Source organism: Schistocerca nitens, chromosome 9, assembly GCF_023898315.1.
Source record: "Schistocerca nitens isolate TAMUIC-IGC-003100 chromosome 9, iqSchNite1.1, whole genome shotgun sequence".
Taxonomy (NCBI): domain Eukaryota; kingdom Metazoa; phylum Arthropoda; class Insecta; order Orthoptera; family Acrididae; genus Schistocerca; species Schistocerca nitens.
This window is the reverse complement of record NC_064622.1, coordinates 211,645,140-211,672,832: the sequence shown is the minus strand read 5'-3', so window position 1 is coordinate 211,672,832 and position 27,693 is coordinate 211,645,140. Positions and strand designations below refer to the sequence as shown.

General features: G+C 44.2%; 1 protein-coding gene across 1 annotated transcript in view; it reads left to right on the top strand.

The window, feature by feature from the left end:
* The window catches only part of LOC126204125 (odorant receptor 43a-like), a 52,464-nt gene that overhangs the window by 23,262 nt on the left and 1,509 nt on the right, over positions 1–27,693 (top strand). Inside the window, exons 3-4 of the mRNA XM_049938539.1 lie at positions 19,711–19,812; positions 26,342–26,497. Coding sequence (XP_049794496.1) covers positions 19,711–19,812; positions 26,342–26,497 — 258 coding nt within the window. The remainder of the gene's footprint in view (positions 1–19,710; positions 19,813–26,341; positions 26,498–27,693) is intronic.

Genomic DNA, 27,693 nt, shown 5'->3' with positions numbered 1-27,693 from the left:
AAATGCCTTACTGAAATCAAAGTACAGGGCATCAACCTGAGCGCCGTTGTCCACTCCGCTGTGGGTCTCATGGAGGAGCAGAGTGAGCTGAGTTTGGCAGGCCCTCTGTTTGCGGAATCCATGTTGATTTTTATAGAGGAGCTGTTCATTTTTCAGGAATTCTTGAGCATAAAACATGTTCCATAATTCTACAACAGATTGACGTCAACGATATAGGTGTTAATTGTATGGATCTGTCTTACGCCCTTTCTTAAAAACGGGAATGACCTGCGCTTTTTTTCCAGTCGATAGGTACCTTTCGTTGCTCAAGCATTCTACGATAAATTGCTGCTAGAAAGGGAGTAAGTTCTTTCGCATAATCCTTATTGAATCTTATAGCTGCTTTTTAATTCCGTGATTGGTTATCTCAGTATCTGCCATTTCGACGTTCGCACGACGATTGAAAGAAGGGGCAGTGTTACGATCTTCCGCGGTGAAACGACTTCGGGAGACCGAATTCAGTATTTCGGCCTTCTCTCTGTTATCTTCCGTTTCGGTGCCAGTGTGGTCGCTGAGAGAATAAATAGGTGATTTTGACCCACTTACTGATTTTACATACGGCCAAATCTCTTAGGGATTCACTCAGGTCGGTTGACAGCGTCTTACTTTCGAAATCACTGAATATTTCACTCATTGCTCTCCTTACGCTCAAATTCCCTTCGTTCAGCTTTTGTTTGTCAGCTAGGTTTTTACTTGCCTAGAATCTGAGATGATAGTGCTCTTTGTTTACGTAGAGTCTTTCTAACAAGGCTATTAAACCATGGTGGATGTTTCCCATCTCTTAAAACCTTACTCGGAACATAATTGTGTAGGGCATATAATACGATGCATTTCAATTTTTTCCGGTTGTTCTCCACACCATCACCAAATATTTGATGCTGACTGCTGAGATATTCTGAAATTAGTATCCTGTCACCCTTGCTGAGCAAATATATCTTGAACCTTTCTTAACGTTCATTGTTGGACGTGTCGTCATAGATATATATAATACAATAAATATCTACACTCCTGGAAATTGAAATAAGAACACCGTGAATTCATTGTCCCAGGAAGGGGAAACTTTATTGACACATTCCTGGGGTCAGATACATCACATGATCACACTGACAGAACCACAGGCACATAGACACAGGCAACAGAGCATGCACAATGTCGGCACTAGTACAGTGTATATCCACCTTTCGCAGCAATGCAGGCTGCTATTCTCCCATGGAGACGATCGTAGAGATGCTGGATGTAATCCTGTGGAACGGCTTGCCATGCCATTTCCACCTGGCGCCTCAGTTGGACCAGCGTTCGTGCTGGACGTGCAGACCGCGTGAGACGACGCTTCATCCAGTCCCAAACATGCTCAATGGGGGACAGATCCGGAGATCTTGCTGGCCAGGGTAGTTGACTTACACCTTCTAGAGCACGTTGGATGGCACGGGATACATGCGGACGTGCATTGTCCTGTTGGAACAGCAAGTTCCCTTGCCGGTCTAGGAATGGTAGAACGATGGGTTCGATGACGGTTTGGATGTACCGTGCACTATTCAGTGTCCCCTCGACGATCACCAGTGGTGTACGGCCAGTGTAGGAGATCGCTCCCCACACCATGATGCCGGGTGTTGGCCCTGTGTGCCTCGGTCGTATGCAGTCCTGATTGTGGCGCTCACCTGCACGGCGCCAAACACGCATACGACCATCATTGGCACCAAGGCAGAAGCGACTCTCATCGCTGAAGACGACACGTCTCCATTCGTCCCTCCATTCACGCCTGTCGCGACACCACTGGAGGCGGGCTGCACGATGTTGGGGCGTGAGCGGAAGACGGCCTAACGGTGTGCGGGACCGTAGCCCAGCTTCATGGAGACGGTTGCGAATGGTCCTCGCCGATACCCCAGGAGCAACAGTGTCCCTAATTTGCTGGGAAGTGGCGGTGCGGTCCCCTACGGCACTGCGTAGGATCCTACGGTCTTGGCGTGCATCCGTACGTCGCTGCGGTCCGGTCCCAGGTCGACGGGCACGTGCACCTTCCGCCGACCACTGGCGACAACATCGATGTACTGTGGAGACCCCACGCCCCACGTGTTGAGCAATTCGGCGGTACGTCCACCCGGCCTCCCGCATGCCCACTATACGCCCTCGCTCAAAGTCCGTCAGCTGCACATACGGTTCACGTCCACGCTGTCGCGGCATGCTACCAGTGTTAAAGACTGCGATGGAGCTCCGTATGCCACGGCAAACTGGCTGACACTGACGGCGGCGGTGCACAAATGCTGCGCAGCTAGCGCCATTCGACGGCCAACACCGCGGTTCCTGGTGTGTCCGCTGTGCCGTGCGTGTGATCATTGCTTGTACAGCCCTCTCGCAGTGTCCGGAGCAAGTATGGTGGGTCTGACACACCGGTATCAATGTGTTCTTTTTTCCATTTCCAGGAGTGTATAATACTATCTTTGCATTATAACCTTCAATAAGCGATACTCCGTGTGGGACCTTTCCTTCGATGAGGTGCTATGTACATTTAATTTAACATTGTAATTTTCTCTCTTCAAACTGAAATTCATGGCATTAGTTTTACTTATGTTCAATGTTACTTTATAGCTTACTGACCCATCGTAAACTTCCTTGACAGCTTCATTTGATTTCTCCGCAAGGAGTTCTCTCGTTTTCTCAGTGGCTATAACAATGCTGTCCTCAGCGAAGAGAATTTTTTCACCGTGAGTAACACTACAGGGAAAGTCACTGATGTATATCAGAAATAGTATTGCTCGTAATATGCTACGCTGTGTAATTCCTATATTAATGTATTTTGATTATGATAAGTGTTTTACTAAATGTTTTGAACTATTTGAAGTATGTGTTATCTCTACACTTTGTACCCTATCTGCTAGGTATGATCAAAACCAGTCATTAGCTACGTCTCTTATTCCTAATTCTTGTTATTTGTTTAATAGAATCTTGCGGTCAACTGTATCAAAGGCCTTAGAAAGATCCAAAAATACGCCTGTGACACACTCATCTTTGGCAAGAGCATCAACTACAACCTTTGTGAATTCCACTATGGCTGATTCCATATTTTTGCCACCTCGAAAACCAAACTGTGATTCGCTTAGCAAGATTGTATTTATTCAGGTTATTCATTAATTTGTCCTTCATAATTACTTCTATTGTTTTTGAGAATGGTGACAGCAGGAAGATCGGCCGGTAATTTTCTCTGTCTTCTGCATTACCTTTCTTAAGCCAAGGTACAACTATTGCCTGTTTTAACTGCTCTGGTAATGTTCTTGATGTGAAGGATTCATTTATTATACTTCTTAAGGGGCCTTGTATAAGCTGTATGCATTGTTTCAGTACACACATTGGTACTTCATCTAAACCTACTGACTTTTTATTTTTTAGGTTTTGAACAGTTTTATTGACTTCGTTCTCTGTGCTTTCAAGTGACATCATTGTGGATATTCCAACATTATTTACTGGTGTTACATTATTTGTTTAGGGAAATTTTTGCTGTAACTTCTCTACAATTCTTGAAAAAATGCACATTTATATAGTTTGCAAAGTGTTGTGAATCATTTATTACCTGTAACTCTTCAGGCTTTCCCGGCGATCTAATGACATCTTGGGTTGTCGGGTATTCTGCCAGATATCAGCGTCGTACTTGCACGATATTTCGGTCACGTAGCTCGTAACCTTCATCAGGTGCGACCTGAGACTGCTCCTCGAGTGTTTTTTTTTTTTTTTTTTTTTGCACTTTTCATTCCCTTCTCGGATGGAGAAGGGCGGGCTGTTGTAGAGCGTGCATTTAGCTCTTTTCAGCCAAGGGGTTAAGTTAATTCTGTTGTGGCACTCTTTATTTTTCTCGCAGGGGTGCAAAGAAGGGGGGGGGGGCGTTCTCCCAATTGGGAATTTATTTGCAGGACTTTGTTGGGGACAGTTCCGGTATTTACCTTAGCGGCCAAGGAAAACCTGCAAAACCCGGCCAGAACTGCTTGTTGTGACTTGCCTTGTCTTTATTTGCCGTGTTGCCAGCGTTGGCGCTGGCGTTCACGGCGGGCAAGGGCGGCATCGCGTCTTCTGTCACGCTCCGCCTCTTGCTCCTCTTGCCTTCTTCTGAACTCCTCTTCTCTGGCTTCCGCCTTTCTTCTTATGAGCTCCTTGCTTTGCAGGAAGCTCATCTGGTACTCGTCTCGCGGGCTGTCGTCGTCCAGGAGTTCGCTGTCCACAAGTACCGCCATGTGGTTGACGAACTCCTTGGTTTGGACGCCTGAGTCCTGACGTGCAACCGCTTCTCCCTTGCCTTCTAACGAGGCCTGTGCAGCTCGACTTATTGTCATCTTCTTAGGCCAGGCCGTTTGTGTGGCCTGGTCGCGACTGGGCTGTGCTGCTGTTGTTGCCAGCCTGTCGTCTTGGTGCTGCGCCTCCTTCTTGTTGGTGTTGCGGCTGAGGGATTCACGTAGAGTGAGGCAGGCGGCCTCCATCTCCGCATGGAGAACCATGCGGAATCGTGATTCCGCCTCCCGGAGGGCCGACTCGACGTCGGGACCAGCTGTCGCCGCCGTCTTCCCACTCGCTGCGTCGCGCTGCCGTCCCCCTCCTCCGCCCTTGCCACAGGCGGTGGGTGAGGGCGGCCGCACGTGAGCGGTGGCCGTCCTCGAATCTCCTCCGGGTGCTGCCGTTGTTCGCGCGGCGTTGCCTCCTCCTCTCGCTGCTGCCCCTCCGTTGCTCGCCGCGGTTGCAGGACGCTGTCGCCTCCTCCTCCTGCGGCGTCGCCTCTTGGTCTGGGGCGCCGTCTCTATTGCAGTGGCGGGATTTCGGCCGTTAAAGGCCTGACATCCGCGCCAGTTGGCGACGTGCTCACCGCCGCAGCGGGCGCACGTCGGTTTGTCGTCTTTGGTGCTGCTACAGGTGCGGGTGTCATGATGACGTCCGCACCTGACGCACCTGGCGGCGTTACGGCAGTGCTTTGCCACATGCCCTTCCTCCTGGCACTTGAAGCACTGTGGCTTCGTGTCCAGGTGGGGTGGGAGAGTTTCCGGCTGCACGTGGAAGCCCAATAGCTTCCGGATGTCCAGAATGTCCGCTCCGTTGTCCGCCGCTGGTGTGGCGACAATAAACAGAGGCGGTTTCTTCTTATTGGTTCTGTTGTGCAACCTGACGGTTGCCTCAACAAAACCTTGGCGGCGCAGTCCTTCTTTCACCGCCCGCTCCGTGAGGATCCATGGCAGTCCCCTCAGGAGCGCCTTGGTGACTTCTTTGCGACGAGTCTTTTGACCCGTCGCACCTCTTCTTTCCGGGGCGTCCACCGTGTGAGCGGCTACAAGGGCCTTCAGGGCCCTGTAGTCGTTCCAGTCAGCGGCCTGGAGCTCGATGGTGGCGTCGGAGTCGACGGACTCAACGACGACCTCCTTTTCGCAGCTCTGCCCCATCTCATCGTATAGTTCCACCCACTCGACCTCCCTGCACTTGATATACAGGGCGGGAGCGGGGGAAACTTCTTGCTCCTCGAGTGGACCTGGTCCAGTATTTATGCCTATGGCCTTCCCCCTCCACCAACGGCTGCAGGCGCTTCCTCTGTGGTCCGCGCCCATTCCCTGCGACCTGCTGGAGCACCTAGAACCGCAGCAGACCGAATACGGAGCAGCGGTGTTCCAGCAGGTCGCAGGGAATGGGCGCGGACCACAGAGGAAGCGCCTGCAGCCGTTGGTGGAGGGGGAAGGCCATAGGCATAAATACTGGACCAGGTCCAATCGAGGAGCAGTCTCAGGTCGCACCTGATGAAGGTTACGAGCTACGTGACCGAAATATCGTGCAAGTACGACGCTGATATCCGGCAGAACACCCGACAACCCAAGATGTCATTTATTACCTTATCCCCCTCCCTTATCAGTATGTTATTCTCGGTTTGTTTGCCTCTCCTCGTTTCCTATTTTATAACATCCCAGACTGCTTTGCTTTTGTTCTCTGCGGTACATATTCTTTTGTCATTAAATAACTTTTTTGCAGCAATCAGCACCTTCATATAGATCTTCATATTCACATTGGTTTCCTTATACACTTCATCCGAGCTTTGTTTTGCTAGTTCCTTTGTAAAATCTTTTATTTTCATTTCTGATAGATGTCGTTTGTAGGGTTGTAGTTTGGGAAATGATTCGATGCCAGATTTTACTGTTGTTGTTTGACAGAGATGGTCTGATAGTCCTAGATCTTTTACAGCCACATCATATTTTTCCCTGTCCATATTTGTGGCCACATGGTCAATTATTGATGCAGTAATTCTAGTAACCCTTGTTGCACTATTGACCAACAGGGACATGAAAAATCTTTGAAGGATATTTATGAGGGCGCTGCTGGATTCATTTATGATATTAGTGTTGATGTTAATGTTCCCACACAAAATTATGTCGATCTTTGTACTTTACCTAGAACTTCAGTTAATTTATTGATTAATTTCTTGGTGATATCAAGCCCTGTTAATTCAAAAGCTGATATTTCGAAGTGTTTGTCTTCACTTGCTGTATTGAGGTTATATCTTGAATTGAACTGTGTTCCTTTTCTGATATAAATGCATGATCCTCCACTGCTTGAAGCAGGTTTGCAGTAAGAGTTTGCCATTTCATACGATGACAACACTAAATGTTCGATTCTGTCTCTCTACACCAGTGCTCAGTAACACAAACTACTGTGCAGTTCAAAGATTGGATCTCAACTTCCAATGGTCGTAGTTTATTTTTTATTTATTACGTGTTTTGATGGAATATTGTTAAGTCTGTGAAATGCTTCATGTTTGTCTTTCCAATTTTTCGTTTTTCTTTCTGACATCTTGTACGTGTGACACTTGGGGTGTTAAAATCTGTCTTGTGAGTGATAGTTTCAGTATTATTTAAAGTGCTGGAGATATTTTTGAGGCAGGGGAACCTATTGTCTGGATTTATCCTAAGAAAGACTTTCTTTTCCTACCCATGACAACAGGTATTTGACCTTTTGTGGCCGGAAATCCACCCCCTATACTTTCATGAATCAGCTGTACCAATATTCCCTTCCCAGTCCTGTCTAGCCTGTTTTGCCTAGTGAAACCCCATCTGTTGATAGCCCCGACGGGTACCAGAAAAACATGAGCAAACTTGGCTGCCCTCAGAGCCATCCCTAACCACACATTGATTCGCCTCACAGCTCCAGCAAGGTGTGGCTAATCATGAGGGTGGAACAGCTCAGCAAAGTGTATGTTGCTGCCATGAGTCAGGGAAGCTGCCTTGTCCAGGTCACCACCTGTGTCATATGCCCCATCCCTATCTAAACTGTTTCCCACCCCACCCACTATCACTACATGGTCCTCTTTTGTAAAGTCATCTATCACATGACTCAGCCCTGCATTTGGCTTGAAGATACTGGTGACCTGGTACGCTGCCCCTAAACTTCCTTGTAACGGAGGGCCTACATCTCGCCCATGGCCACTACCTAGCAGTAGCCTAGGCGTTTTGGGCTCGGTTGAAGTGTGCTGCACATTTTCTGCTCCCTGTTCTAACTGAGGATCTTCTCCACTTAATTCTGGCAATGGTAGATACCTGTTTTTGGAGTTGATGATAAAACTGTTAGATCGCGTTCTCTTTCTTCCTATACTCCTACCAGCTGCCATTTCCCAACCACCCTCCTCCCCCCTATCTCCCTTGATCCTTATCAGTTCCTCTCTTGCTTCCTCCAACTGTGACTGAAGGGAACGGATTTTCCATTCCATTTCCCCAATCCAAATGTTCCTACTGCAGACTCCGCAGTTACAGAAGACAGCCTCTTCTGTTCTCCCAATATTCTCCTCACTACATCCCCCCCCCCTCCCCAGTGAACACATTTGCTACAAGATTGGCAACAAATCCCTCTACTCACTACCATATAACAGCTCCCACATTTCTCACTCACGGTCAGTTTCGAAATGATAATTAAGTTTAAAGAATGTTTTAAATTTGTCAAGGACACGAGATTCGCTGCATGTAAACAAAAAAACGACACAAAGGTCTTATGTGCAGTAGTTGTTTTTGTATTGATCTAGGGATACAATGAGAGAAGAATGAATTATTAATTACTTTGCTTTTAGTAAATTTACGTATCAACCTTGTTTGGTCATGTTTTTAAACGGTCATTGCTTGGAAAATTTAGGCCTGGATCGCATCTATCCAACTAGTAAACAATACGAAATATGTTAGTTAAATACGATTTAGAAAGGTTTAATTACCCTTTTATTGCGACAGTAGACGACGATGAAACTAGTAGCTGTCTTTTTTTAATGAATTTTGCACTATGAAGAAAAGTTGAATAGATTTTTTTGTGGTTATGTCACGCAAAATTTCACGTTAAGACGAGATTGTCGTGACTTCAGATGACACGAAGTTTTCTCAAGAACAAGCTCTGCTGGGTCTCTAACACTCAGTTGTGCGAGAATAACGGACACTACAGCAAGTATACGAAAAAAATAAAATTTAAATTTGACACTTTTTCCTCTTATATAATTTCTTTTAGCGGACGAAGAAAATACCTGTGATCTCACTCGGCAGCCATCTTGAAGAACAGCACAATAGACTGAAACATGTACACATATTTGCTAGTCATAAAACTATTTAACAACACAGATTTACAACAGAACAAGGATATACATTAAAAAGATCAAAACTAGACAGTATGCAACGAAGAGCTCTGCTGAAACAAAGTATGTCCTTCTTTTATATATAAAATCCTATACATTCTTATAGATGAGGAAACGCCTAGTACATATGAGGACCAATTATCATTGAAATTAAAATGTCACACATTAAGCTATTAAGTACAATAGTATGGATATTTACAGATTAGGTACTATCTCGGAGGGTTGTCATAGCATCAAAAAACAACTTGATGCAAAACCCAACAGAAGCTGACATATTAAGATAAAATAGCATGCAAAGTAAACGCTAAAAATATTTACAATTACCTTGTGGCCTAGGACATACAGCAAATCGAAATAAAAGGATATGATTTTGTTTCCTTTATATCACTTAACAGGATGGCATTACCACAGTGGAACGAAAGAACAATGATCTCAAATACTATTTAAGCAATGCGAGACCTCTGAGTCCTCAGACAACAATGTTATACAGTTTCATTAGGAGTGTAAGTCCTATCTATAGATTACAAACCATCTAAATAGTAAGACGTAGTAAGTTGTGTCGCGATAGGGAACGTGGGTATGGAAAAAATAAAAGGTAAATTAGTGTGCAAAGACAACCATATCATAACAGTTGAAGCCCACAAAGTGAGCAAAGTCATCTAACTCAATGAACACCAAAACTCGCCTCTATTAAGAACATCATAACATTCCCCCTAAGCTATATGAAGAAGTAAATACCTGCCAGGCTTATAATCTAACCAGGCGCTAATCATACTCATAACATGTAGTCAAGATGTACCGAATTTCCACAAGTGAACTGGGAAATGTGTCAATTGTGTTCTAGAAAAGCACCTGGCTAAAAGGTGGCAGCAGACAATAGATAACACCATTTCTCATTATAAGGCTCGGCTCTGAGCACTATGGGACTTAACATCTGAGGTCATCAGTCCCCTAGAACTTAGAACTACTTAAACCTAACTAACCTAAGGACATCACACACATCCATGCCCGAGGCAGGATTCGAACCTGCGACCGAAGCGCTCGCGCGGTTCCGGACTAAAGCGCCTTGAACCGCTCGGCCACCACAGCCGGCCTCATTATAAGGAAGCAGGAAAATACTTCATTGCGCTAAGTATAAAACTAGCTTATAAGCGGGATACAAACAGTTGTAGAAAGAAACAAGATCTATGAGCTCACATGAAGGTGACATATTGAATGCCTCAGCTAAGCAATCGGTGCGTTATAACAAGATTAAAAAAGTACATTAATACTAAAATTATTAAACAGCAAAATTATATGAGAAGAAAAAGTATAATGTCAGAAACATAATGGTCAAACATATGAGGGCTTAAATAATGTAGGGGTATATAAAGTAACACCCCTCATCCAAAATCTTCCGCCACCATTGTTAATTATTTGTATTTTATAATTAAGCAGTAACTGGGTTCGAAACATCCTCAGAGGCGCTACTCCTAGACCACGGGATTAGCTCACCGGTATGGACGCTTTCAACATATAATCACATTCGCTAACTCAAGATAAGTAATGTGGCTGTGCGATTCCACACAGGCGAGCGAACAGTACATTATCCTATGGAGTGCTAGTCGCATGGAGCAGTTGAACTCCTGCATGACATTGATAATGGCCCTACTGAACCCATTGATTCTAGTGAACCCATCGATTCTAGTTTCGCATAGCATTCGTGGTATCCTGACCAATGCCAGCAACAATATGGTGGTACGATAATCCATTGTCCCGATAGGTCACGATCCTGACATCATCAGGCTGGGAGACGCTTTCCTTCTTACACCAGTCAATACTGACTAGTGGTTTCGGATTGAGAAATCCTCTGCATCATCTTTCTTAGTATACAGAATGCAGATGACTTTACTCATACCGGCTTTGTGCGACTGCGCTGAATGCTAATCATTTGCGCACCCAAGCATATACTACATCTTACACCAGATATGTTCCATGCCGTCATCGTGAAGTTGCTGTTTTAACAGTAGTTGTAATAGTGGTAGTTGTCGTAGTTTTATTCGTCTTTACATCTCTTTTACAATGATACTTTGTTGGTATTACAATTTAAGAACAACAAAAATGTTAGGTAACAGAAACTAAAGTAATTCACACATACAGATATCCAGAGACTTACAGGCCTAGTGGATAAGGGTGTGACAGATAGTCGGCCATGGCCTTATATTAGGAACCACCCCATTATTTACCTGAAGTAATTTAGGGAAACCACAGAAGACCTAAATCAGCGTGGCTGGCTGAATATTGGAGCCTCCACTGTCCTGAAAGCAAAACCACCCTGTTTAAAACAGTGCTACCTGATTTGGTTGTACCTAGTGTACAATACTTGCTTAACAATGAAAAAGGTTAATGTAACAGGGCATAACATTCTGATGACATCCTGTTTACAAGAATTTTTATGTGTCACACCAAGTAAGAATCAATATTCATTCACAGAAATTTTGCATTTGCTACAGACTCTTTATAGGCGCTATCTGCATCTAATTAAACAGTTTCGCTTACGCTCTTGAAACTATTTTCTAAATTACCTCTCTTTAGCAGAGATACAACTCTTGCCCATTTTAAATGCTCTGGAAATTTCTCTGGTGTGAAGGATTCATTTGTTATGTTTGTTAAGGGAGCTTGTGTGCTCTCTATGCATTCTTACTGTACATACACGCATACTTCAATTTGTGCTACAGAAGTTTTATTTTTTAATTTTTGTACAGTTCCACTGACTTCCTACTCTTAGGTAGGTAATAATATCATTAAACTTACTGCTTAATTATGTGGGGGTGTTATGTTCGACTTTTGGGAATTTTTGCTTTAACAGCTCTACAGTAATTGAAAAATGCTCATTCACATATTTTGCTAGATGGTGTGGGTCGTTTATTACTTCTTCCCCCTCCCTCATACATACATTATTATGTCTTTGTTTGTGTCTCCCAATTTCCTTTTTTATGATATCCTGGATTGCTGGGCTTCTATTTTCTGCTTTGCAAATTATTTTGTAATTAAATGATTCTATTGTAGCAATCAGCACCCTTCATACAAAAAGTTTTGTCCCTATGACAGAATTTTAAGAATTCCAGCTCATTATGACATTTGCATGAAACTGAGCCACCTAAAGATCAGCGTGGACTTATTAAAACCTGTTGTTATCTACATGTTTTGTGAGACATTGATATTTATGTGGATACTAGGGGAAATGCTTTCTCAAAGTTCAGTTTAAATAAAGCTGAAAATTTAGTCGATTTCACATTTACATTGGTTTCTCTGTACACCTCATCCCACTTTTATTTTGCTAGTTCTTTGGAAAAATCTTGTATTTTGATTTCTGATAAATGTCTTTTGTAAGCTTGCAGTTTAGGAAAGTTGTCCTTGCCAGATTTCAGTGTTATTATTCAAAAGAACTGTTCTGACACTGCAAGAGTTTCTACAGCTACATCACACTTTTCCCTGTCCGTGTTTGCGGTTATGTTGATATTTACTAACACAGTTACTGTAGTAAGCCTTATTGCACTACTGACCATCAGGGACATGCCAAATCTCTGAAGAATATTTAGGATGGTTATACTAGTTTCATTTATGATATTTGTGTTTATGTTTATGTCGCCTCACAAATTATGTTGACTTTCTTACTTCAGACGTCATCTATAAATTCTCTTAATTATGGAAACAAGTGTCCAAACAATCACAGAAAGATCGATACACACAAAAAGTGATTGATTTCTTAGTGTTATCGAGCCCTTTTAGTACAACAGGTGATACTTCAAAGTGTTTGTATTCAATTAATACACTAATATCGTCTCTTGATTTGAACTGTTTTCTGTTTCTTCAATAAATACCTCGCCCTCTGGTCTTTGAATTAGTCCTACAATATGAGGCTATTCTTTCATTGAAAGATAATACTATGTGTTTGATTTCTGCGTCCCTACATCAATGCTTAGTGACACAAACAGTTCAAAGTTTGGAGCTCGTTTTCAAGCTGTTGAAGTTTTTATTGATGGCCAGTGGTGGTGAAGTATTGTTAAGTATATGAGATATCCGTGCTACTTTCTTCAGTGGTTCCTATTTGTTATGAAATATTGTGTTTGTCATTTTGTGTGTTGGATTCCGTCTTGTGAATGACTGTTTCAGAATTTTTTAAACTGCTAGAAGTACTCTTTATGCACAGGGAATGTTTGGTCTGGATTTATCCGACTGTGACAAGAGATATTTGATCATGTGTGGCCCGAGATCCACCCCCTATACTTTCATGATTCGGATGTACCAATCTTCCGTTCCCAGTTCTGGTTAGGTGTAAGCGAAGCCTAGTGAAACCACATCTATTGACAGTCCAGACGGACATCAGAGCAACATGCGCAAAGTCGGTCCCCATCACTGCCGTCCCTAACCCCAGATTAATCCAACTCACAGCGCTATTAAGGTGTGGCCGATCATGACCCTTACGTTGGTTCCAAGAGACAGGAATGCTATGTTGTCCAGGTCACCATCTACCTCGTACCTACATCCACATGACTGCTGTGCAGTTCACTGTTAACTGCCCGGCAGAAGGTTCTTCGAACCACCTTCTGTCTACTTCTCTACTGTTCCGCTCTCGAACAGCCTGCAGGGCAGTCAGACAGTTACATTTTTCCGTGCAAGCTCTGATTTCTCTTACTTTATTATGATGATCATGTCTCCCTCTGTAGATGTGGACCAACTTTCACACTATAAGGACAAACATGGTGACTGAAATTTCGTGAGAAGATCATGCCACAGCGGAAAACGCCTTTCTTTTAATGACTGCAACCGAATTCGTGTATCACATCCGTGATATTCTCTCTCGTGTTTCGTGTTAATACAAAACGAGCGGCCCTTGTTTGAACTTTTTAGACGTCCTTCGCTAATTCTAATGTGGATCCTACACCGCACAGGTGCACAGAAATAGTCCAGAAGATGACGGACGACCGTTATGTAAGCAGTCTCTATCGTAGACCTACTGTATTTTCAAAATTTTCTGCCAATAAATCGCAGTCTTTTGTTTGCTTTCCCGACAGCATTAATTTAGGTTATTCGTAGTTGGAATCCCTATTCATTCAGTTGAATTAAAAATCCTAAGACCCTTTTGAATTTTTCGTGTAACCAAAAGTTAACGTATTCCTTTTTGTATTCATGTGGATGATTTCAGATTGTTCATTAGTTACCGTCAATTGCCACACTTACCATCATGCTCACATGCTGCCTACAGCAATCTGCAATTGGTTTTGATCATCTGATGATATACTTTTTTTTACCCATCATTCTTCAAACTTTTTTGATGTGGTCCGCAACGAATTCCTCTCCTGTGCCAACCTCTTCATCTCAGAGTAGCAGTTGCAAACTACGACCTCAATCATTTACTGGATGTATTCCAATCTCTTCCTACCTCTACAGTTTTTGCCCTCTACAGCTCCGTCTAGTACCAAGAAAGTCACTACCTGGTGTCTTAACAGACGTCCCATCGTCCTGTCTCTTCTCCTTGTCAGAGTTATCCATACGTTACTTTACTCTCCGATTCTGCACAGAACCTCCTAATTTATTACCGTAGCATTCCACCCAGTATTCAACATTCGTCTGTAACTTCATATCTCAGTCCGCTTGTTAGCTGAGTGGTAATGTGCTTGCCTACCATGCAGTGGGTCCGGGTTAGATTCCTGGCCGGGTTGGAGATTTTCTACGCCTGTGGACTGGGAGTAGTGTTATCATCATCACCGATGTTCAAGACGCCCAATATGGCGTCACCTGAAATCAGACTTGCACCCGGCGGCCGAGTTTCCCCGAACGGGGCCTCCAGAAAAACAATGCCACACGATCATTTCACTTTTTACCACATCTCAAATGCAGTCGAGGTTTCACTACCATACAATGCTGTGCTCCAGACTTATATTCTCAGAAATTTATTCCTCAAATTAAGGTCTACGTTTGATACTAATATACTTCTCTTGAATGCCCTTTTTGCCAGTGCTAGTCTGCTTTTGATGACCTCTGTGCGTCGTCCGTCTTGGGTTACTTAGCTGCCTAGGTAGCAGAATTCGTCTACTTCATGATCACCTATTCTGGTATTGAGCTTCTCGCTGTTCTCATATCTGCTATTTCTCATTACTTTCGTCTTTCTTCGACTTACTCTCAGTCCATATTCTGCATTCATTAGACTTTTCATTTGATTCAGAAGATCCTGTAATTCTTTCCCACTTTCACTGAGGCAGCAATGTCATCAGTGAATCTTTTCATTGAAATTCTTTCATCCTTAATTTTAATCCCACTTTTGAATCTTTTTTCATTTCCGTTATTCCTTCTTCGATGTACAGCTTCAACAGTAAGGGCGGAAGACTGCATCTCTGTCTTGCCTCTTCTTAACCCGAGCACTTCATTCTTAGTCGTCCACTCTTATTATTACCTCTTGGCTCTTGTGCATGTTGTATATTACCTGTCTCTCCCTACAACTTACGCATATTTTTCTCATAATTTCGAACATCTTGTACCAGTTTACGTTGTCGAACGTTCTTCCAGGTAGACAAATCCTATAAACGTGTCTTGATTTTCCTTTAGTCTTGGTTCCATTATCAACTGCAACGTCAGAATTGCCTCTGTTGTGCATTTACTTTTCTAAAGCCAAACTGATAGTCATCTAGCATATCCTCAAATTTTTTACAATTCTTTTGTACATTATTCCTGATAGCAACTTGGATGAGTGAACCGTTAAGCTGATTGTGCGATAATTCTCGTACTTGTCAGCTCTTGCAGTTTTCGGAATTGTCTGGATAATATTTTCCCGGAAGTTAGATGGAATGTCGCCAGACTCATACATTCTACACACCAACGTGAATAGCCGTATTGTTTACACTTCCACCAATGATTTGAGAAATTCTGAAGGAAAGTTAGCTATCCCTTATGCCTTATTGAAGTCCTCCAAAGCTCTCTTAAATTTCGATACTAATACTGGATCACCATGTGCTCTAAATCGACTCCTGTTTCCTCTTCTATCACATCAGACAAATCTTCCCCTTCATAGTGGCTTTCAATGTATTATTTCCACCTGTCCACTCTCTCCTCTACATTTGGCAGTGGAATTCTCATTGCACACTTAATGTTACCACCCTTACTTTTAATGTCACCGAAGGTTGTTTTGTCTTTCCTGTATACTGAGTCTGTCCTTCTGACAATCATTTCTTTTTTGATTTTTTCAAATTTTTCATGTACCAGTTTCGTCTTAGCATCCCGGCACTTCGTGTTTATTTCATTCAAATGGCTCTGAGCACTATGCGACTTAACTTCTGAGGTCATCAGTCTTTATTTCATTCCTCAGCGACTTGCATTTCTGTATTCCTGTTTCCATGAACATTTTTGTACTTCCTCCTTTCGTCGATCAATTGAAGTATTTCTTCTGTTACCCATGGTTTCTTCGCAGTTATCTTCTTTGTACCTTTGTTTTTCTTTCGAACGTCTGCGATGACCCTTTTTAGAGAAGTTCATTCCTCTTCAACTATACTGCCTACTATTTCTTATTGCTGTATCTACAGCCTAAGATATCTTCAAGCGTATCTCGTCATTCCTTAGTACTGCCGTATCGCACTTCTTTACCGTTAGATTCGTCCTGACTAATTGTTTAAACTTCACCCTACTCTTTATCACTACTATATTGTGATCTGAGTCTATATCTGTTCCTGGGTACGCCTTACAATCCAGTATCTGTTTTCGGAGTTTCTGTCTGACCATGATGTAATATAACTGAAATCTTCTCGTATCACGCTGCCTTTTCGGAGTACACGTCCTCCTCTTGCAATTCTTGAACAGAATATAGGCTATTACTAGCTGAAATTTGTTACAGAACTCAGCCTTTCTCCTCTCTCAGTCCTTGTCCCAAGCCTTTACTCTCCTCTAACCTTTTCTTGTACTCCTTCCCCTACAATTACATTGCAGTCCCCCATGACTATTTGATTTTCATCGCCTTTTACGTACTGTCTTACCCTTTCAATATCGTTACATACTTTATGTACTTAGCTTTCGACGTCGGCTTGTATACCTGAACTATCGTTGTCGGTGTTGGTTGGCTGTCGATTCTGACAAGAACAACCCTATCACTGAACTCTTCACAGAAACACTCTCTGCCCTACCTTCTAATTCATAACGAATCCTACTGCCGTTATGCCCTTTTTTGCTGCTGTTGATATTACCCTATACCCATCAGACCAGCAATCCTATGCTTCTTTCCATTTCACTTCACTGACCCCTATTATGTCTAGACTGAGCCTTTGAATTTACCTTTTCAGATTTTCTAGTCTCCCTGCCACGTTTAAGCTTCTGACATTCCACACCCCGACTCGTAGAACGTTATCCTTTCGTTGATTATTCATTTTGAGTGAAAATCACGAATCCAATTATGCAACTGACACAATAATCTATAGGCACACCGTTTAATTAGAAGTCTCTCATGAGGAACTCCTTCAAATCCTTCTGGAAATCTAGAATTTAGGAATCATTTTGACGTCCCTTGTCGACAGCACTCTTTTCTTCGTCAAAGGAAATATGTAGTTAGGTGTGTTTCGGAAGACAGATGTTCCCTGAATCTATGTCAGTTGTTTGTCAATAAGTTGCTTCCTTTGAGGTAACTCATAATGTTAGATCACAGTATATGTCTGAAAATCGTCCTCCAGATTATCCCGTTTCATTTCTTGCGTATTGGTTAGAGTTCTGCCACTTCTCAGTCCTTGGGTACGTATATGTCGACGAGCGGGTGGTTGTATAAGGTTACTTAGGATGGATGTAGTGTATCAGCATACTCTGAAAGGAACGTGTCTTGTTATACAGTCTATACTTGAGGCCTTGACTGTATTAAGTCACGCAACCACTTCTAAGTAACTAATGTTGGTAGTTGTTCCTGATGCCCCATGCCTGTAATAACTGTTTACTGTCCAATCCACTATCACTACCTGCTCCTTCTTCGAAAAATCCTGACGCAAAAGCCCTAAGTCCTCTATCATTTTCCTTAGCCCTGCATTTGGAATTGAAATGCTAGTGGCCTGGCACGCTGACCCTAATAATTCCTGTAGCTGATGGCCTACACCTCGCCCACGGCTACTGTGTAACACTGCTCATTCCTAGGCAACGTGAACTCGGTTGAACTGTGCTGCACATTCCCTGCTTCTAGTCGTACCAGAGACGCTTCTCCACGTAACTCTGGCAGTGATAGACACGTACTTTTCGTGTTGATACTAAACGTAGCACCGGGCTTTCCCTGTCTCGTTATCTTCCATCCAGCTACCAATTCCAAAGCCACCTCCATCCCTCTCTCTCCCCAAAGCACTTTCTTACTTGCGTCCTCCAGCTGGAAAAGTTTTTTTTTCTAATCTTCAATCGAAATGTCCCTACTGAATGCTCTGTAGTTTCAAGAGAGAGTTTTCCAGACGTTCTCCTCACTGCCAACTCCATCTTCCCCCCCCCTCCCCGCCCCCACCCCCCTTGTAAAAGTATTTCCTACAACATTGGCAACAAACCGCCCTTCTTACGAACCTATATCAGATCCCTCTTTGGCCATTCACGGTCAGTTTCGAATAAAGAGTTAAATTGAACTGTAAAGAGTATCTCAAGTTCGTCGAGGTTCGAGGTTGGCTGTACGTAAACATATACGACACTATGTGTTTTGCGCTGTTGCCGATGACTTTGGTACTGATTTAGAGATATGATGGAAGAATGAAAGTTACTTCTGTTTTAGAGATTTCGTATTACCGAGATAGTTTGGTTACGTTTTTAAATATTTATAACCCTGAAACGAGTTCGTTTGGGTGACCATTCTCTGCAGTAAGCACAGAAATATTTGTGTGGTAAGTAAAAAACGTCTTCTCTTGCTACACTGTATTTTATTTCTCCCAGACGACTTTTCACCTTATCATAATAGTATTAATACCTCCCAACCGCTACCCACTCACTTGTCCATGAACCTCTCCAAAAAAAACATTTAAACCAAACCTTAAATCAGCTGAACACCAATACCTCCAAACATTCCACACACATACACACACACACACACACACACACACACACACACACATAACAGAAATGAGTAGACATTAGTTTTCAGCATATACTTCGTTAAGCACGTAAACAAACCAAACAGTATGAGGATGAGAACTGAAAGTAGTTACGCCTTGAAATTGCGAGTTTTGTTCGTTCAAATATCTATACTTAGTGACATAATTCATCATAACAATAAGGGCAAACAGGATAAAATGTGGGAAGAAAAGTTTCGGAACATAAAACATCTTTATGTTTCGTAAATAGAGCTGTAGTGCGACTTTCAGGATGTGACAAGATGAGAGGAAACGCAGATGCCAACTAAAAACGCGGAGAACTGTAAGTAATCACTTATTTGCATAAAAAACGAGACATTAACTGTTTTATAATCTGCAAATAACACATATCGTAACAAAGCCGTATCCTCCTAGATCCCACTAATGATGCTTTAAAGTGAGAAAAGGCGAAAGTCGTCTGGGAAAAATAAAATACAGTGAGAAGCTCTTTTTTACTTACGAAATAAATACAACCCGGAATGTTTAGGCCTAGGTCGTATGTATTTAAGTTGTAGACAATACGAAATGTGTTGAGAAACACGGCTTAGTAACGTTAAATTACCTTGTTATAGTGAGAATGTACACTACTGAAACTTATAGCGGACTTGTTTTAACGACCTTCATACTATTAAGAAAACTTAAACAGAATTTTCAATGTCCCACAGTATTTCGATCTACTTCATGAGTGTCGGGGTTTAAGACAATGCGAGTGTTTCTCAGATAAAACACATTAGGAACGCTAAACATTCACTTGTGTAACAGAAAAAACAAGATGTATTTGAATTTAATCCTACTTCTTCTTAAATAATTACGTTTTGAGTTGGTAACAAACCCCTTTATGTCACTACGCGTGTTATTGGATCCAGTACTGTACCAGTCGGTTGTTTCCACGCAGTTGTATGAGTAATAGGAAATTTAAATTAGACAGTTTGTTATCGTTGTTTTCAGAGCAAGGACTTCACTGCCGTATTCAGATGTGTCGCTTTCATGCCCATTCCTTGCGGCCAGGTTTTACTCTACTGCTGGGCGGCTCACAACGTAACAGAACAGGTGAGCACAGTATGGTACTAAGTTAATACTATGAAATGGATTTGTGTGTCTCTACACTAGTTCTCAGTGACACAGACTGCCGTGCAGTTCAAGATTGGAGTTCAGCTTCAGTGTAATGTTTTACTGATTGCATGTCTTGGTGATGTATTGTTATGTATGTGAAATGTCCCACGTCACTTTTGCCAATGGTTTATTTTTCTGTTTGAAACGCATTACGTGTCTATTGGTGTGTTGAAATCTATCTTTGAGTGATGGCATCGGAATTTTTTAAACTGCTAGAGACACTCTTTTGGCATGGAGAACCTGTAGTCTGGATTCATCCTAAAAATACCTACTTCTCCTACCCGTGACAACAGGTATTTCACCATGTGTGGCCAGAGATCCACCTCCTGTACTTTCACGGATCAGCTGTTCCTGTTAGCTATTCCATTTCCACAACTGACAGCTTTTACGTAGCGATGACGTAACCAAGTCGTCATCGTTTTTTCTGAAGTCATGGGCTGTACACGTCATGACTGGTGGACTTTTGCAGGGAAAACCACATGCTGAGTGGCTAACTGCGGTAGGAATAGGCGATTGTTGTTCGTACTCAAACAGCTGCACCCATCTAATGTAAGAATAAACCGTTAAGAAATACGTAGAAATTTTTTCAATTGGATGATGTCTGTTGTGACTGAAAATTCGCAATTTTTCACAAACACAACTTTTATTTACAAGGTTGATGACTGAACAACAAAGAAAAGTAACAATAACGATGTCAGTATAAAAGTCTCCTAATTTTCCACAAAGATTTATGGTAACACACACACACTAGTAAAAGTCTAATTCAGGGACGAAGTAATCTTCAGTGGTCGAAGTCCACGAGGTCGGCATCCAGAGTGAACTAAGCTTCGGGGCTGGTTCTAGCCCCTAAATAGCTGTCTCCAGCCAATCAGGTTTTGGCGTAGTGATACTTCCTGCAGGCCGTGGCTCGAGCCCCCCCTCCTCACCCCCCCTCCATGACGTAGTGTTTGGAATGTCTGTTTCCATTCTCTTGTATGTAAGTAGCTGGTGTTTACTATGGTGCCTTGGTACGCCTTGGATATAGAGAGCTCAGTCCTCTGTGGTGTATTAGCGGTTGCCGGCCCACAGGGGCTACCTTGGCTCTGGCGTAACAATGTTATTTGGCACAAATTTTAATAAATGCTCTCTGTAGCTTCCTTGGAGCTAATTATGCATGGCAAAAGAGGAAAAAGAAGGCCTGCAGTCTGGCCCTGAGTACTACGTGATAGTAGACTGACCGCTGAGTTATATGCTGTCAGCACACCGTACTCTGGCCGTTGTCGGCGTTCGGCGTTCCGATCTAAGAGCCCCTATATCTCACTCAGGTAGATGGCATCTCGAGACTAAGTGCACCGTTCCAGTTCTCCCTCCAAAGAAAAATCCCTATCGGTACCGGAAATAGATTCCGGGCCCCTCGCATGGGGGTTTGTCGCATTGACCGTTGGTGTGTGAAGGCAGACTTCACACATAGGAGGGTTGGAAAGTACTCAGAATCGATGCACAGATGGTGACAATCATATTACCGACTGAATTTGGTTTCGCCTGGGCGTAGGAAGCTTATGTATTGTAGTTCCTGTCCAATGAGAGTAAACTAAAAGTTCTACTTCTTAAAGCAGGGTCATCATTCCACTGATACCTGCCCCTTCCCAAGACGTTGCTAAAGTCAAAATGAGGTACACCATATGCTGCATTCGTTGCTCTCCACAACTTCTTCTAGAAAGAGCAGATAACGAGGACACCAGGCGCTACCGGATATCATTTACTTCATAATTAAAGCCCACAAATCTGTTTTTTTTTTTTTTTTTTTTTTTTTTTTGTCTGCACTAGTGACTAGCGACTAGTGATGGGCTAACTAACATGAGTGTCTACAGACTATGTTGTTTTTTGACAAACGGATATGTGTGCTCACACTATGTAACAGCGTCACCATTGTATTTAACAGTAATGATAACGACATATAAATGTGTCAGCTCATTTTAGGTTGACATGGCCTAATAGATATAGCATCTTCAATTGAGAATGGCCTAAGGCCGAAATTGCAATCGTGAAATAAAGGAAGTGTTACAGTCACTGGCGTAAATATGATATCTTTTATACCGTACCATGTGTTTGAAAGTGACCTAACATACCTGCCACGCCGAAATGAAAGAACTCTCACAAGGTTTGTAATATGAATGCTGTCGCGGCGATATCCACCAATATTCTCTACACAGCCACAGTGACACAGCTAACATCTTCAAGGCAGAGAGCCACGGAGAATCAGAAAGGGAAGTTCAGTGGCTTTCACTAGTACAACATGGAGCAGAATTAAAAATTGCATAACTTACTGTGATTAACATGACAGCAAGAAATGTCGACGCGGGTGCCATCTCAGCACTTAAGAAAGGATTAAATTTCGCTTTTTCACCAGAATGCACCTTTCGATGAGATATTGATACTGAACAAGCAGTTCGCAAGTTAACCAGTGAATTTAAAGAATAAATTGGTAGAGCAGCATTCTGTTAAAATCCAAGCCTCCAGCACCAAACATGACTAGAATGTGATGCCCTCCATTCTCTCTGAACGACGCTCACACCGTCGTCCTGCCAGCTGAAGAGGGAAATGCTGCCATCCTAATGGAACCGGCTGACTATGACGCGTAAATACAACGGATGCTGGAACAAGATACGTAATAAAAACTGCCTCGGCACCCAGCAACCGGAATAGTGAGAAACACCTCGGAGCTTCTCAAACGTTATCGTTGAAGAGAGTGTTATTAAAAACCTTCTCCCTCTGGCACCCAGACCACCCACGTTGTATTGTCTGCCAGAGACACACAAGAAGGAAAAATCTTTAAGGCCTACTGTGAGCACCATCGCATCGCCGACCTATGGACTTCAAAACACTTGGCCGGTCTCCTCTTGACTCACACTGGATATTGTGCGCACCTTATAAGATATACGGGGGACTTCATTGATCGTATTAGATGTCTACTCCTTGGTGAAGGGGATATAATGATCAGTTTTCATGGAGGTTCCCTCTTCACCTGTGTGTCCATCACAGACACTATTCACCTGCTGTCCCGCATCTTTATGACACCATCGTGTATTTATTTAAACATACTCTGAAGCCATCGCGTTTTTTTTACATAGTGGAGAATATTGCAACCAGGCGGATGGCGTGGCGATGGGGAGTAACTGTTTCAATTGTAGTCAACCCCTTTGTGAAGCATTTCGATTACACAGCCTTGGGCACAGCTCCTGTAAAGCCTAGTTGTTCTTATCGCTACCTCGGAAATACGTTGTATTTATCGCTACGTCAACGATATCTGCGTCAAATAGCGTCATGGACATGAAATGCTGAAAGAGTTCCTGAAACACGTCAACAACATCCACGACCACTTAAAGTTCACGATGGAGGTAGAGAAGGACGCTTCCTTAGCGTTCCTGGGCGTCTTTGTCAGCCGTAATGCCAATGGGTGTCTTGGTTACGGCGTTTACCGCAAGCCCACCCACACGGATCGGTATCTGCACGCCGCCAGCAACCGCCACCCACCACACAAACGATCTGTTCTGGGGACCTAGGTACAGCGAGCTGAAACCGTCTCAGACGCCGAAAACTGCCGAAGGAAATGGGCGACTCACGTAAAGTTTACCAGGAAAACGATTACTACAACAGACAAATTTCGCAATCAGTTTTGTCTAAGCCGCACCCGCCAGGTTGGCCGAGAGCGCTAACCAGCTGCTTCCTGGACTCGGGTAGGCGCGCCAGCCCCCAATCGAATGCGCCCGGCGGCCTAGCAACGAGGGCTGGTGTGCCGGCCAGCCTGGATATCGTTTTTAGGCGGTTTTCCACATCCTGCTAGGTGAATACTGGACTGGTCCCCACATTCCACCTAAGTTACAGGATTCGCAGACATTTGAAACACGCTCGCGCTATTCCATGACAGCTGGGGTACATTGATTCCGTACCGGGGTTACAGGGTGGCTACAGGAAGGGCATCAGGCCACCACTTAAAATTAAAATGCCACGTCCGTTTCACTGTAACACCAGGCTCCGCCAGTTGGGATTAATGCTTGGAAAGAGAGTTTCGTCTAAGCTGTGAAAACAGAAGACATTCGAAGAAAACACGAAGAAGGTTGCGTCTTTCCCATCCTGTTGCTCAATAACAAGGAAGATTAGCCTGCTCCTGAAGATGAGGCAACTAATGAAGACAAAATAGGCCTGAGATCACTTCGTACATAAAGAAAAGAACGTGTAGGGATGGGCAGTTGTCTGTCGGTCAGACTGACTGCACTATTGTGCAGCGCTGCATGGAACATAAAAGGTGTTTCCGCACAGAAAAATCAGCTGCAGCAGAGCACTCATTGGAAAACGGACTCCGAATTGCTTTAACGATAGGTCTATTATTACACGGACCAACAGCTTCTGGAACAGGGTAATAAATGAAGCAATATACACTCCTGGAAATGGAAAAAAGAACACATTGACACCGGTGTGTCAGACCCACCATACTTGCTCCGGACACTGCGAGAGGGCTGTACAAGCAATGATCACACGCACGGCACAGCGGACACACCAGGAACCGCGGTGTTGGCCATCGAATGGCGCTAGCTGCGCAGCATTTGTGCACCGCCGCCGTCAGTGTCAGCCAGTTTGCCGTGGCATACGGAGCTCCATCGCAGTCTTTAACACTGGTAGCATGCCGCGACAGCGTGGACGTGAACCGTATGTGCAGTTGACGGACTTTGAGCGAGGGCGTATAGTGGGCATGCGGGAGGCCGGGTGGACGTACCGCCGAATTGCTCAACACGTGGGGCGTGAGGTCTCCACAGTACATCGATGTTGTCGCCAGTGGTCGGCGGAAGGTGCACGTGCCCGTCGACCTGGGACCGGACCGCAGCGACACACGGATGCACGCCAAGACCGTAGGATCCTATGCAGTGCCGTAGGGGACCGCACCGCCACTTCCCAGCAAATTAGGGACACTGTTGCTCCTGGGGTATCGGCGAGGACCATTCGCAACCGTCTCCATGAAGCTGGGCTACGGTCCCGCACACCGTTAGGCCGTCTTCCGCTCACGCCCCAACATCGTGCAGCCCGCCTCCAGTGGTGTCGCGACAGGCGTGAATGGAGGGACGAATGGAGACGTGTCGTCTTCAGCGATGAGAGTCGCTTCTGCCTTGGTGCCAATGATGGTCGTATGCGTGTTTGGCGCCGTGCAGGTGAGCGCCACAATCAGGACTGCATACGACCGAGGCACACAGGGCCAACACCCGGCACCATGGTGTGGGGAGCGATCTCCTACACTGGCCGTACACCACTGGTGATCGTCGAGGGGACACTGAATAGTGCACGGTACATCCAAACCGTCATCGAACCCATCGTTCTACCATTCCTAGACCGGCAAGGGAACTTGCTGTTCCAACAGGACAATGCACGTCCGCATGTATCCCGTGCCACCCAACGTGCTCTAGAAGGTGTAAGTCAGCTACCCTGGCCAGCAAGATCTCCGGATCTGTCCCCCATTGAGCATGTTTGGGACTGGATGAAGCGTCGTCTCACGCGGTCTGCACGTCCAGCACGAACGCTGGTCCAACTGAGGCGCCAGGTGGAAATGGCATGGCAAGCCGTTCCACAGGATTACATCCAGCATCTCTACGATCGTCTCCATGGGAGAATAGCAGCCTGCATTGCTGCGAAAGGTGGATATACACTGTACTAGTGCCGACATTGTGCATGCTCTGTTGCCTGTGTCTATGTGCCTGTGGTTCTGTCAGTGTGATCATGTGATGTATCTGACCCCAGGAATGTGTCAATAAAGTTTTCCCTTCCTGGGACAATGAATTCACGGTGTTCTTATTTCAATTTCCAGGAGTGTAGATAAAAATATCGGGAGACACCGTGAATAAAGACAGTGGATTGCATCTGGGTACACACTTTTATCCAATGATTAGGGAGCTAAAGCGGGCGCGGTAGTCGCGCCACGAAAATATTGCCGTATATGGTGCGGCTAGCTATGTAAGAAGAGCGGCGGCACTCACACGACAATCAACCACTTGATAACGGTAGAGCAGAACTCTGCTGAAAACTCGTGAGAAGTTAACTACTTGACGCTGCTATAAACCCGATAATGTTTAATTAAAATAATTGTAAACTGGTAGACACTACTCTAGTACTAACATATCAAATTATCCTGCAGTTCATGATGTCATCTAAAATGTGTAAGAAATTGCACGGATGTATATTGAATGGGAAGTATTTTGCCATTGATCAGACAGTCATCTGCAAAAAATTGAGTTATTGGAGAAACAAGACTGGAACAATTGTTTCTCATGTAAGATTTTAAGCTGCGTATTGGTTTCGAGAATGGAAAATGGTTAAAAACCACATCACTATTTTATTAACAGCAAAGGAGCTGAGATAGAGATTCTCCACGCTATGTTCGTGCGGTGGTAAGTTGTCACTAGGGAGGTGTCTACCAGGCCGTGTGTTTACCTGTGCACAGGCGGAGGCGGTATCGTCCGCGGCGTACAGCTGCTCTTGGGTGGAGGCAAGTCCGCGATTCAAACGTGTCCTGAGGATCGTCATGTGTCGGGCCCAGAAGCCGCTGGTTCTCACTGCTGGACACCTGTACGCCATAAATCGGGCCGCCTTTCTCACGGTAAGTGTCCGTTGGAGCAATGAGTCTGCAAAATGGCGTGGCCACAAGAGCGTCGTTTTCGCCGGTGTCTACAGGAGAATCTCGTAGCGCGGGTCAATAGTCGTTTGTTCGTTTGTTTTGAAAGCTAGTGATCGCTCGTTGGCATCTGTCAGACAGGCAACAAGCAGCCACCGTGCAAGACAGGGAAGTAACCGTTCCTGTGACCTTTTACAAGTTCCTAACCAAGAGTGGAATACATAGTTCCACCTGTAAGCTTTGGTTGTTTAGTTTTCGAATTTCTGAATGTTAATTTGATATTTAATAGCAAAGTTTTCACATTTTCTTTTGTGTCGGAAAGTAAACCGATTTTGTGACGTATTAAAAGTTCCTCAGCAGGAGCGAATTCTTTAATCTTACCTGTGTGGTGTTATTGAACCTCTGCTTCTTAATCTAATTTATTATACACACTTCTTGCGTTTTTATCAGTGTCTACAGCAGTGTTCTGCAGCGCGTGTAGATAGTCCTTTATTTATCTGTGTAGTGTAGTTTTGCACGGTCTTCAGCGTGGCTACGGACTGTGATTGCTGCGTGCGAATGTGAGCCGAGTTGGTGACACTTCGCTCCAAATTGCAGACCATGTTGTCTTCGGTTAGACAGCTTGAGGCTTCAGTAGATGAGCTTCACTGTTGTGGGCATTCAACGGACGTCCAGCATGACCCACGAGTCCGCCGATCGGTCCTCACCGGTGGCCAGCCAAATTATTGCACGCATTGAGGTTGACCCATCACCCGCGGTCGAGTGGGAGGTCGCCTCAGGACGTGGCCAGCTGCGAAAGACTTCCCGGGGGACTGGACATAAGCCTCCTCTGTTAGTCTACAGACAGGTTCCATTTGCTATTTGGGGCTGACACAGTCCGTCAGCCAGGTATAGTCACCTGTCCTCTTTCAGAGGAAACCTCTCAAATGATTTTTATTCCAGTCTTTGATCACAATATCAATTCTTTTGACGATGACCGGTTTCAGTCAGTAATGATCATCCTCATATATTTTCTACACCATGTCCTAAAGTGATATGTCGCAGCTGGTGAAACATCTCAGCGTCCAAGATTGGGGCAGTCACAGAGGATGCGAATACGGGTAATTAAGAGATCCAATGTTAGGCGTGTTCTGGGGCCCTTAGGGAAATGGCTGCCGAGGAGAGAAGAAAGCCAACGTGCA